This window comes from Liolophura sinensis, chromosome 9 (assembly GCF_032854445.1).
Source record: "Liolophura sinensis isolate JHLJ2023 chromosome 9, CUHK_Ljap_v2, whole genome shotgun sequence".
In the NCBI taxonomy this organism is placed as follows: Eukaryota; Metazoa; Mollusca; class Polyplacophora; order Chitonida; family Chitonidae; genus Liolophura; species Liolophura sinensis.
In genome coordinates this window covers 8,121,743-8,135,544 of record NC_088303.1, presented here as the reverse complement: position 1 = coordinate 8,135,544, position 13,802 = coordinate 8,121,743, and the positions used below count along the sequence as shown (strand labels likewise).

General features: G+C 40.7%; 1 protein-coding gene across 1 annotated transcript in view; it reads right to left on the bottom strand.

Moving 5' to 3' along the window:
* The window catches only part of LOC135475082 (sushi, von Willebrand factor type A, EGF and pentraxin domain-containing protein 1-like), a 107,230-nt gene that overhangs the window by 19,989 nt on the left and 73,439 nt on the right, over positions 1 to 13,802 (bottom strand). The window contains exons 6-7 of the mRNA XM_064754824.1: positions 7,659 to 7,832; positions 568 to 741 (exon numbers count right to left, since the gene is read on the bottom strand). Coding sequence (XP_064610894.1) covers positions 568 to 741; positions 7,659 to 7,832 — 348 coding nt within the window. The remainder of the gene's footprint in view (positions 1 to 567; positions 742 to 7,658; positions 7,833 to 13,802) is intronic.

Here is a 13,802-nt window from a genome sequence, read left to right as displayed (position 1 = left end):
CATCTGTATTAATCATCAAATAAATACTGTATTTACATCATACCCTTCAATTATTAATGAAGTGTTTAACTTCTCAATTCTTTTGTTTTTGAATCTGTCATTCTTGTTTTCCTTGCCATTCTTCTTGCTGTACACGTAAACTTCTTGCTGTTTTACCAATTGTGCATTTTTATTTTAAGATATTCATAGTTTTATATCTTCAAAATCCTAGTTTGAAACACCGAACATCTCTGATGACAATCAAGTTGGATTGAACAGCAAGTCACAGTCATAGTGTCAGACATAATCTACCAGACTACACGACAGTTTACCTGTTATACATATTTAAAGGCTGCCATTGTCAAAATATCACAAAAAATGTTCTGTAAGAATAACCGCATCTGGCCACCTTTTAATTCTGCATCGTGAACAGTTTTATTACAGATAAAGACTTGCAGCAGCAATAGTGAGAACCAGATTGGAACTTGGACCACAATACAGAAACTCAGCACAAACTGAAATAAATTGTGTAAAAAGCTGTAATACATGACATTTTGTGTTATTTAATTTAAACAGCTGTTGACTTACCATAACAATGTGATGTTTCTCCGTCCCATACCTTGTTGGGCTGGCAGGTTCGTTGTTGGGAGCCATGCAAAGTGTAACCCACATTGCATTCAAAGGACACCGTGTCATTGACCTGATAATTATCACCAATGCGACGCCCGTTCTCTGGATAGGGTAATTGGGGACATAACGAGACTGAAACAAAAAATTAACATAATGGCTGACATACTATGTTATACAGAGAAACTCACTAGCTGAAAGACTTCATTAACTTAGTTTTGGGTTGGTATAATAGGCTTGATCCATTGCTTGATTTGCCAAAGTAGGCTGCCCTCAATACAATGATGTACTGAATGTCCTTCTCTCTCGGCAAGAAAGCACAACATGCTTTTTGCTTTGTCAGTCAGCTGAAGAGTGCAAAAAAGCATCGATATGGAAAACAAACAAATAAAAAGTGGTCTGATACACAATAAAACACCACTGTGCTCCCTTCCAATACAAGAATTTATGTCAAATAATTCATTTATGAAGCGTTTAAAATGGAAATGTATTACACCGTGAGCAAGACTTAATCTTCGCTTTAATTTGTTGTCTAAATCTCTATCGGCCCAAGGGCACCATTAGCAGTTGCCGTAAAATCACACCTCTTTGACGCGTTATATGTAGTTTGCGGGAGCAACCCCCTCTCCACCTACTTTGTCTTAATCGGCATGAACTCCTGAAATGCACACTCGGTTTATACAGGTGCTCTCCCGAGAATACAATTACTTTCATATCGACAAATGAACACAGCAACCACCTATAATGTCTGTAATAGTTTTGAACTTAATATTTCTGATAAATATTATAGATTGAATGGTATTTTGTCATTTAGTTCCAAAGATACCAGCAAACCGGCACACTGCTATGCTGGCTGGCTGGCAGGTGTTTGTTGTTGTACATAGTCTCACAGCACATGGACACTGACAGGTGTCAGACCTCCTGGAACGTGCGGTGTTTGTCTTATGCGTACAGGATTACCCTATCTTCCTATCTGCTTGCCAAGGATTCAAGCCCAGTGTAATTACCCAGAAGTCTCTCACCAATGAGGTTGCTGTGAGATCAAGTCCAGCTCATGCTGGCTTCTCAACAACCTGCAGATGGTCTTGGGTTTCAACCAGGCTCTGCATGATTTCCTTCCACCATAATGCTGGCCGCAGCCGTATAAGTGAAATATTCTTGAGTACAGCGTAAAACACCAATAAAATAAATAAATCAAAAAAATTAAAATGATTAAACAAACACACTAACTGGTACTCCTTGTCAGTACTACAAATCTGCAAGAGTTATTTTTGTGCTCTGTATCGTTTTCATGTTGTGACGAAAAGCCAACAAAAATTTGACTAGCTTGATGACAGACTGCATGAAACCTATGCAATGTAGTTTTGCTTGGTACTGTGCATGTATTCTAATTCTGCCTGCCACCAGCAGCAGTCGATGAAAGGAATTAACACTCTCGCAATCAAATGCCCAATCTCTTGATACCTGTGGCCCAGCACTGCTGTGCAATGTTTTATTTTATTTTCACTGGTATTCACGACAATGATCACTAGACTACCAGTCCCAGCAGTCTGCTATCCAGTCAATTTCTTATCATTCTTACATTTTTTTTTTGGCATATTATTTGGCAATCTGAGATTCAAATCCAGTTCACTTTGGAAATGCACCCTGGAAATGTTTTTCCCCACAATTTGTAATTTTAAGCATGACCTACATTTGCCGGCACAATGCCACTGACAGAAAGCGTTAACATGTCATTTTCCTGAAAAGGGGTTTATGTCATTGAGCTGATATTTAGAATGCAAAAAGAACACATTCGGGCAAATGAAGCATGCATCAATAGTTCAGTTGAACACAACATACGCCCCAACAAATGTATTTGTTTGAAATGTATAAAGAATACCAGTAGCATTGTGGTGAGAATAAACCCTGACAAATGTGTCCACCACAAATGAAAACTTTATGTGGAAAACATAAAACACATTATGAGTTGTAACACCGACACAAAATCATTTCTATTTATATAATATAAATAAGGAAAATAACAATCTGGTTGCCATGACAACCATGAAAATGGACACATGTGAGTCACTACACATCAACATTTGTGTATGTATGTATCCACCAAAAATTAAAACTCCACTTAAAAACAGTTAGAGTTATAGGCCAGACAAAAAATCATATCTAATTATATAGTATACAAAGAAAATGGCAATCCGGTAAACATGACAACTGCCCATATGGACAAATGTGACTCCTGACACATTGCCATCTGTGTATGTATCCACCAAAACTTAAAACTCTACTACCAGAAAACTGTTGAAGTTATAGTCGGGACACGAATATGGATGGACAAAATCTCTACAACATGATGCACTCTGTCTGATGAAGGGGACGTATAAAAATAAGTTACATATCTTTAAAACTGTGGAAATGCACTATTACTGAATTTGTCATGTGACCAAAATTTTCTGATTTTAAACAGTTTGAATATGGTACTAGATATATGTTATGATCACAAATCTGGTCTTTTTTCTTTTCAGTATTGCACAGTTTTGTCTTTTTTCAGCATAGTTCAAAATCAGAAAAAATGCAATTTCCCCCATATTTGGAGGTCACATAACCTATATAACAACTGTGTATGTGTAAAGCCGAAAATGGCTGACTATAAAGGGCTATATATGTACTGAATGTGTTTCGAAAAATTGTTGAAGTGTCTTGATAAATGCAGGGTCTACAGTGCTTGAAAAATTATCCAAGGGTTGGTTTGCCATATTTATGAATAAATAATTTCTGAATGGCAAGCAAATTGCAAAAAAAAAAAAAAAGCGCAATTTCTGATGGTCACATGACACAAAACTGTTCCAGCTGTAAAGCTCAAAATGACTGACTACAAACTGCTGTATATGTACTCAGTGTGTGCCTAACTTTGTTGAGTTGGTTTGTTTCACTAGGCTTGTAGGTTTTAAGAACAATCGAAATGGTCAAATTAAAACAATTAGCACATTCGCAACTGCTTGCTATTTAGTATATCTACCTGCACATTAATGGCTAGAATGAATGCTTTCAAATGAGCTGAACATAGCATTCATGTTCCTCAGCAGTGTTTATTTCAATACAAACACTAACAACGTTCCACGGAATGCATGAAACTAATCACTTCAGAGTAACTTTTGCCTACATATACCAGGGGCTCATAGAAATCGTCAGGAGGAGCCGGTATTTGGTCCTTCGACTGAATAAGCTGATTATATTTATTCAATTTGAGGTTGTTTTAGAAAGAAATGTTCACAATTTTAAATAAAAGTTCCACAAAGCAATCTGTTCGCATGACAAATTATCTCCCTTTTATAAAAATCTCCACGACCCTCTACGATGATTAGATTTAAGAAGGCAATTTTTTTAAGGGGAGGCTTATATACGAAGATGACATGACACATATTAAGCTTCTTTGGTCTCTACCAAATCAGTCCCCATGAATAATTTGACCTACCCCGCCTTCCAACACAAAAAAACTCAATTTCGCTGAGAAAGTGGTGGGCTATATCTGGAAAAATGACTTCTGTGAAACCCTGTATACATGTATGTCTTCTGTCTTCTATGAGAACTCCCTGTTCCCTAATGAATTCTGTCAAACCCTGCATACATGTATGCCTCATGTCTTCCATGAGAACTCTCTTTTCCCTAATGAATTCTATCAAATCCTGTATGTCTTTTGTCTTCTATAAGAACTCTCTGTTCCCTGACTTCTACCACACCCTGCATACATGTATGCCTCATGTCTTCCATGAGAACTCTCTTTTCCCTAATGAATTCTCTCAAACCCTGTATGTCTTTTGTCTTCTATAAGAACTCTCTGTTTCCTGACTTCTACCACACCCTGCATACATGTATGTCGCATGTCTTCCATGAGAACTCTCTGTTCCCTGATGAATTCTATCAAACCCTGTATAGATGTATGTCTTGTGTCTTCTATGAGAACTCTCTGTTCCCTAATGACTTCTCTGAAACCCTGTACAGATGTATGTCTTCCATGAGAACTCTCTTTTCCCTAATGAATTCTATCAAACCCTATATACATGTATGTCTTCTGTCTTCTTTGAGAACTCTCTGTTACCTAATGAATTCTATCAAACCCTGTATACATGTATGTCTTCTGTCTTCTATGAGAACTCTCTGTTCCCTATGACTTCTCTGAAACCCTGTATAGATGTATGTCTTGTGTCTTCTATGAGAACCCTCTGTTCCCTTATGACTTCTATGAAACTCTGTATATATGAAAGGTTTATGTAATCTGTGAGAACTCTCTATTCCCTAATGACTTCTATCAAACTCTGTGTACATGTATGTCTTCTATGAGAACTCTCTGTTCCCTAATGACTTCTATGAAACCCTGTATACATGTATGTGTTATGTCTTCTATGAGAACTCTCTATTCCCTAATGACTTCTATGAAACCCTGTATACATGTATGTCTTCTGTCTTCTTTGAGAACTCCCTGTTCCCTAATGAATTCTATCAAACCCTGCATACATGTATGCCTCACGTCTTCTATGAGAACTCTCTGTTACCTAATGACTTCTATGGAACTCTGTATATATGAATGGTTTATGTAATCTGTGAGAACTCTCTATTCCCTAATGACTTCTATCAAACTCAGTGTACATGTATGTCTTCTATGAGAACTCTCTGTTCCCTAATGACTTCTATGAACCCTGTATAGATGTATGTCTTATGTCTTCTATGAGAACTCTCTGTTCTCTAATGACTTCTATGGAACCCTGTATATATGTATGTCTTCTGTCTTCATGAGAACTCTTTGTTCCCTAATGAATTCTACCTGTGTACATGTATGTCTTCTGTCTTCCATGAGGACTCTCTGTTCCCTAATGACTTCTCTGAAACCCTGTATAGATGTATGTCTTATGTCTTCTATGAGGACTCTTTGTTCCCTAATGACTTCTATGGAACCCTGTATATATGTATGTCTTCTGTCTTCCATGAGAACTCTTTGTTCCCTAATGAATTCTACCTGTATACATGTATGTTTTCTGTCTTCTATGAGGACTCTTTGTTCCCTAATGACTTCTCTGAAACCCTGTATAGACGTATGTCTTATGTCTTCTATGAGAACTCTCTATTCCCTAATGACTTCTATGAAACCCTGAATACATGTATGTCTTCTGTCTTCTATGAGAACTTTCTTTTCCCTAATGACTTCTATGGAACTCTGTATATATGAATGGTTTATGTAATCTGTGAGAACTCTCTATTCCCTAATGACTTCTATCAAACTCTGTGTACGTGTATGTCTTCTATGAGAACTCTCTGTTCCCTAATGACTTCTATGAAACCCTGTATACATTGTATGTGTTAATTCTTCTATGAGAACTCTCTATTCCCTAATGACTTCTATGAAACCCTATACACATGTATGTCTTCTGTCTTCTATGAGAACACTCTCTTCCCTAATACAAGCCTGGTTAATTCCTACCACTTTTGTTCACATTTTTCCTTTTCCATATTATGAGCCTTATAAACATCAGCTTACCTGAAAAAAAGCGCTAACTAGCAGTGTCGAGAGCTTCGCCATGACAGGCGTAACTTGAGTTTATATAAAGTAGATACTAATTACGTAGATTCCACAACAATTTAATGCTGTCACATCTTAAAATACTTGTTGCGTATATTTGCTTGTGCTCAACCAACAGATATGGGACACAATCGATAAGTCATTAGCATATGTTTCTACGTTACAACTAGTGTCCCATAATATATATGACCAATGTTGATTCCACTACATGCAATCCAATGCAGTCATGATTTGGGATTCCAGTTCTCACTGATGCAAGATCACTCTTAAACCATAATCGGAATGTGGGATCCCACTTCAATCCCAGTCTATAATGTGGGATCCCAAATTCAATTCCAAGTAAATTTGTGAATCCCAGTAGGATACCACAAACACCTGCATCTCCTGTGACCTAAAAGACTGTAAGACAAGCTGGCACCTATAACCATTGTACCTTAAAAAGCACAGTCTGAAGAAAGCACACCCTGTAGGTCATAGTCTTTTGTGCCTGCCGAAAAGAATGGTACGTCATGATTTTCCGCGTGCAGTATTGTGATATCGGTGATGAACACTCCAGTGTCATCAGCAATACAACATGTACATACTTTCCTTCCTTTATTATGAGGTAACAGAGCAGTGCTGGCTTTTTACATCATCACTGAATAATTTGCACATATAATATGCAATTTTCTGAATACCTGAAACTGCAGTTCCTTGGGTCCCAAGCAACACATGGCAAGGTATGGCTTCACTGAACAATTGTGGAGATAATCAGAACACATAACACCCTTATGGTTTTATCAAACAGAAACTGCAGAGTATTAAATGATACAAAAGAGTGTACATAGAAGTTAGAGACGAACTTTTTTTGCTTGTTAATATATGACTGCAGATAAAAGCAACAGTGTGAAAATGAAAGCAATAAAATGGAAATTTGTCTGTAAATGGTACACAGTGAACAACTTTTGTTTTGTCTTCTGAAAAGTGGCAAGTCAATGTCACTACATCAGCTGTAAGTGTTTCCCAATTGTGCACCTTTATAGAGAAGCTGCCACAAGTTTCAGATTTTCATAACAACTTTGATGACAAACAACAAAGAATAAACAGCAATCTTCCAGAGTCGCAGTGTCAGACATATTCTACCAGACTACAGGACAATTTACCTGTTTATACATAATAAAAGGGTACTATTTTGAAAATAAATCATGATTCAAAATATAATTGGAAATGTTTCAGAAGAATAAACTGTATGTGGCAGTTATGAACCTTTTTATCATAGGTTTAAGATTCACCAGTGCATAAAAAGTCATCAAGACACTATATCCTCTGCACATGGAGTTACCAATCCCTTCCACCACTCAAAATTGCAAGAGAGCCAGTCAGAACCAGATTGGACCTAACTACCTCTGTGCCACCAGGATACACAAACTGAGCACAAACTGAAATAAATTGAAGAATATTGTGTAACATGTCGTGATGTATGAGAAAAATTGTGACTTACCATAACAATATGATGTTTCTCCGTCCCACACCTTGTTGATCTGGCAGGTTCGTTGTTGGGAGCCTTGCAAAGTATAACCCAGATTACAACTGAAGGACACTGTGTCCCCGACCTGCCGAGCGCTTCCCACACGATATCCATTCTCTGGATTAGGGAGTTCAGGACATTCTGATACTGAAACAGAAGGTAACAAAAGACTAGCAGACGGGATCATTCACAGATCAATTGATTAGTTGAATTGTTTGGCTGTTGGATTTTCTTGAGGAATTTGTTGATGAATTGCTTGGTTCAGCACTGTTGTTTGTCCTCAGCTGAAAAATCAGTTTTGCTGACACCACAATGCGACAATGTAAATCATGATTACGATTTCTGCCTCCTTGAAGACTGTACAGAAAAACAATAGTATGGAAACCAAAGATTTGATTAGAAACTGAAATTTGTCAGGTGCCTGGCCAAAGACTTCCCATCCAATATGTATGTGCAGAATCACCCGAACAAGACACAAGTTACTACTCGGTCAATTACGGTACAATATATTGTAGAAGGCACGGTGGTCTTGACATTAATATAGGGTAGCCTACTTTTGGGTTTTAAAAAGACCATAGCTCACATCAGTGAGTGATAATACATTATCTGAACTTGTATATTAAAGATATTAAAGTTCGAATGTTTTTATTATCAGAAATTTCGCCCTTTTGATAGGGATACATAAGGCTTGCTTTGGGACTTGGTTTGGGTCAATATAGACACACTACATGTAGGAAATGGAAAATGTTCTGCATGTGTGTTCTAACCTACGACACTGTCTTGCAACGTAACTACATTCAAACGTACTGGGAATGGTGTAATCAGTGTTGAAACAAAAAACACAAGCACAAATTTGAAGATTCCTGTCAGCTATCCCATACCCTAGTTCCTCATCCTTTTCGCATATGAAAAAGCAATTTTCAGTGCAATTTCATGCACATTTTAAATTAGATTTTGAAGACATAAACACTATGTCTGGATTGGACAATTTCAGGGCTTCACAAAATATAATTTTATCAGTTCACACAGAATAATACCTTCAGACTATGCTTGAATAAATACTTTGCAAACATGCAGAAATGTCGAAGAATTACAGTATATAGATACTCTTAAAAGTGTCCGACTTCTGCTCTGAACTGTGAAGAAAGCCCTTTATCTTTAAATTAAATATTGTATCTCAAATTTAACTTTTACCAGGAAGGACTACTCAACAGCTAGTACCTATGCGGTGGGTCTTGGGAATAAACCAAGGGCTATCTTATACATCAAGGAGTAGAGTACATGTATCAATAAAATGTAAAAGCTCTTGAAAATTATACATGATGTACAACGGTAATCAAAGTAATATACAGCCTAATGATTTTGATGCTGTATCATTACCACACAACATTTAAAACTCATTACTAGGCTAAATATCTCCTGCATTCGCACCTAGGCTTTGCCTATTACATATTGAAACACCTTGACTGGTTATAATCTACAGAAGTAATGCGACTTAATTCCTCAGTTTTTATATACTCCATAAACTACAGCTGTCACTTTAACTTTGCCTCATCGCTATAACCCATCAAGGCGGTAAAAGCTTTGTTCGAATTGGTTGCTGGTTTGCTTGCTACCAATCAGAATATATAGCAATAAATATATAAATAATAATTAAGGTGAAAATAAATGTTAAAGACTGGACATATTTCCTTCTCCCTTGTCAAAATAACTTTGCCAAGAGCATGGTAAGTCAGGTGCACTTAAATCTCAGAACCATGTGCCCAAAGATGCGGAAATCAACCTAACAAGACAAGACCACAAAAACAGTCTTAAATGACAACTAGCGATGATTTCATCAGTGAAAGATGAATAAAGATGATGCAAAACCAGTGGATTTTACTTGCTGTGCAGCTACCTTATAGCAGAGAGGTATAATTGTTGTGTTTTGAATAGAAGACAACAACAGGTTTAGAGTGACATGAGGAGAGATGACAGCAGTCCATGGCTTGTACATGCATGCCGTGCTTGTGGCTTCGTGGACAGATGTGAAGGGGTGTGATTCTAACTAGGCTGAGCAATAAAACAGGATGATCTCCTGATTTTGCAGAATTTCCTACTGTATAACTTGGCACGGAACGTCCATATTTGTGGCCGTTTATAAGCATTCTGTAAATGCTTATCACAACTGTAAACCCGTGTAACTCTTTGCCTGAATAGTAGTAGGGGGAGGGAGAGTTCTGGCGCACGCCCCCCTTGGTAAATAGAGGCCCCCAGCCCCTATTCCCGGCGAGGTCCAGAAGTTCTAGTATACACACTATAGGTTCTGGCGCACGCCCCTCTTGGGGCCCTCCCCATAACAAATAGAGGCCCCACCCCCCTTTCCCTGCTTCCCCATAAAACCCCCCTTAGGTGCCTCCCCAGCCAAGGCATACACGATTAATTACAAGTCTCGCCTACACACACACACATTGATATGAGGCGACCTAGTTGGCATTTAATACATAAGGATTATAGTCTATATATAAGCTCGCTGTATTGCACAACAAGGTAATTCAGATGATTTTCTCCCCACTATAGGGCTTAAACCACGGATTTTTATAAAAAATAAATGTGACAGCCTTTTTCAGCGTGTATTGTTTGATAAGATCCAGTATTTTTAGGAGAATTATTTGGAAATATTTTTGTTTATGCGGAATAGACTTTCCAATTTAGCCTATGTTTCGTGGGTCGTGGGATATAGCTCAGTCGGCTGACAGAGGTGGGAAAGGCGCTGTGTGTAAGGGGCGTATTCATATACTACATGTATAAGGGGATGTTTGCTAGCTCAAATCCGGATTTGGTCTCCTGTATATGTAGTATATGAATGCGTTACCTGCATATGGCGCCGGGCTCTACGCACTTCTAAGGAATCTCTGCAACTTTCGACAGTTTCGGGGGCAGAGAGACCTTACCAAGGGGTGTTGTAGATGGCCCAAAGGTAGTGGGATGTGTCAGCCCCAATTAACCCCCCTAACGGTGGGTCGCTAGCGCAAAAAATCCGTAGCCCGCCGTTAGGGTGGTGATTAATTGGTAACAGGCTGAGCTATAAACCAGGCCTTTTGCTTTTTTGGATCATGGGTTCGAACCCCACACTGGGGAGAATTTTTTTTAGCAACGGGCAATCCAGCCAAAGGGGGTATTTTTGACGGGTAAGACTGTTCTCAGTCTCAGAGCGATGTATACTGTATTCTGATTTGGTTCCGCTGCATGTGAAGTAGTGTAACAAGTTCCCCCTGGGCACCTCCCAAGAACATCATTCGGAAAGAGCATTTTTCAGCTCTTGCCGAGCTAGTTTTCGGCCGCGATCTATAAGTTGTTTTTTCGTGCTTTCATCGATCTCTACGGTGTTGAATACCTTACGAGACTTAGCGCGTATCTCCTGCTTCAGATCAGAGTAGTTCTTGAGCTCCTGAACGACTTGCTTGAACTCTACGTCCGAAATAACACCATCAGATAATGCTGTAGATACCTGCGCACGGATGCTGTTAACTTTGGCCTCGGCCAACAGCCGTATATCGTTATGTTTCTTGGCCTTTGCGTGAAGTCGGCGGCTAACGAATTTTCCAGCGATATTTAAGACACCGCAAGCTATGGCCGCAGCTTCCATAGCCAAGACAGCAGGGGCTGCAATTATTGTTGTGAGTAGTCCCACGCCTGCAACCCCTAGTCCCAAAGCAGCCGTGAGCATGGCCAAATCAAGAGCCTCGGCGGCTAAGACACCGCGCCGGTACTTTTTGTACAGGGCCCAGCGGAGATCTCGCTCAGATTCAAGCTGCCTCTGTATTTCGCTGATATCCTGCAGGCGATGGGCGTGCGCCAAGCCCTCCGGGGGGTTTTCAACTATAATCGTCGGCACAGTCGGGGTCAAGGCTCTTCATCCGTTATCGCTGGGTACAGTCGTCCCATATTCTCCGTCCTACAAATCAACAACGTCGGTAAGCTCTAAATCGTCATCGGGAATACTAACACGAAAGCTTATAAATTTTATACCGGACTCTAATTAGATGTAATCGAGTTTGGCATCGCTCCCTACAAAGACCCATATATCCTCGAGAGAGCTCCGGATGACTGGGTCGCCCTGGGCCGGTAATTTGATCATGAGTCTGAGCTCCTTTCCATTGTGCTCTGCAGGCCAGTTTAGTCTCACACCGGTAATCAAGGAGGCACGGCGCTGAGAGGCCGCGCCAAGTATGATGTTGAAGATAAGTATAGATCCAGGGTTTACTTCTATCATGGACAAAGATATACTTGTTTGCCCTATAAGAAGTGCGGAATCTACACCATCGCCTGCAGATAGTGCTAAGCCACCTCTCACACCCTTAGCTAGATAACACTTGCAGACTGGTACCCACGACACGAAAGAGGTTCCGGAGTTGGTTATATCGGCCTGGACCGTCATCGGGGTCACCTTCACATCTATAAACCAATCGGGGTGGCGAGCTCTGGCAAGAACAAAGCGGTCTTCAAAGCAAATTAATGAGAGTTTTTGTTCTTCAATCACCTCACAAGGCGACCTGCGCTCTTGCTCTACAGAGGATGAGACATCTTGAAGGGAAGCAAACATGGCAGGTTCTGCTTGCCCCCCGTAATCTTTTTGCGGCTGTACTTGCCACTTTGAAACTGGAAGGCGTAGACTTTACCTTCCTGGCCTTGAAGTTCGAACTCTGACACATCTGCCAAGTCGCTTAAAGACAGGCACGCAGACCTGGGACCGGATGCGTCCACCATACTCATTGTATTTCTAGGGTAGCACTGAGGTACTCTACATTAATATACTTGCCGTTTTTGTTTAAAAGTGCCACGGTCAAGTGCGTTATATAGTCAGCGCGCAAGGCTTTGTACTGTGGGTTAGGAAATGAAACCGTCTTCCCGCAGTTTATCCCTTCACCAGTCACGGCGATGGCCTGAAGTAGTGTTGAACTGCCACCGAAATTTGAGGTTATTATCACGTTTTCTGAGGTGCTCAGTTCATCCAAATGCACGAAGACTTCTTTGTGTGTGACCAAGTTAGGTAGATTTTCACCCTCCATAGTCCCCCCTATGGGCGCAATCCCGTCGGAGAACCCTAAGATGGGGGCAAGCTCTTGGAGTATTATGAAGACATTTCTAGGGAGGGTAAGGACTTGGCGGCCCGTGGCTTCATTCAATCCCAGAGAAATTCCATGCGGGCGGAATATGTCCTTGTCCAGAGTACAGATATTGTAGTAGCCCGTCGGCACTTCAACACGTTTGAACTCAAGCAAGAAGCCCACTCCCGTGGGGATATTCACCCAGGCTGGGTAGAATGTTATCTCGCGAAGTGCGGTTTTAAGGCGGCCGTCGAGGTTGTTAAGGGCATGAGGCAGCGTGTGCTGTGCCCCATTTAGGATGTCAGATAATGTGATGAACATTTTAGCTACGATGAACAGCGAGGCGTACGGGTTCAATAGAGAGGCCACTTACAAGGCCGGGGCATTTCATAGTATCCAAACCCAAGCAGAGCAGCTCACGCGATTTGACATCTACATCGATGAAAAGAAGGCCTTTCCAGTCCAGTTCACAGATGTGTTGGCCAAGTACTGGCTGCCAAAGATAACCAGCAGTGACATTGTTTGGGCCTGGAACACCAATCCTATGCAATTCTGGCAGAATCAAGTGAACTTTGTGGTCTGGTGCGTAACCACGGGCTGTGGCATCTCTGCAAAAGACCATCTTCTCGCCCCCGACCAACGAATAAGGGCCCTGTACACATTCCATGTGTATTACCAAGTTAGGAGGGTCTTGGAAGAGTTCCAGGCCCCCCTGCCGCAAGACAGAGCGTGGGCGACATTCGAAAACCCCTACGACAAGATGGCCTATGAGAGGATTTGTAGTGAGTTCTGCGTAGATGCGCACACAGACTGGAGGCGCAGGGGGGTGAATCACGGCCTCGGAGTGGCATATTACTATGTCACCAGAACAGGCTACAGCCCCATTGGCGATGGGACCTTCGATCCAAGCAGGATGTCGTTCTCTAGAAAGCCTACAGCGCTCCACATCGACTACATCGAGCAGGACGCCGAGGAGGCTTGGGCGGCATTCATTGTCGACACATCCCAAGGATTCACGCAGCCGGGC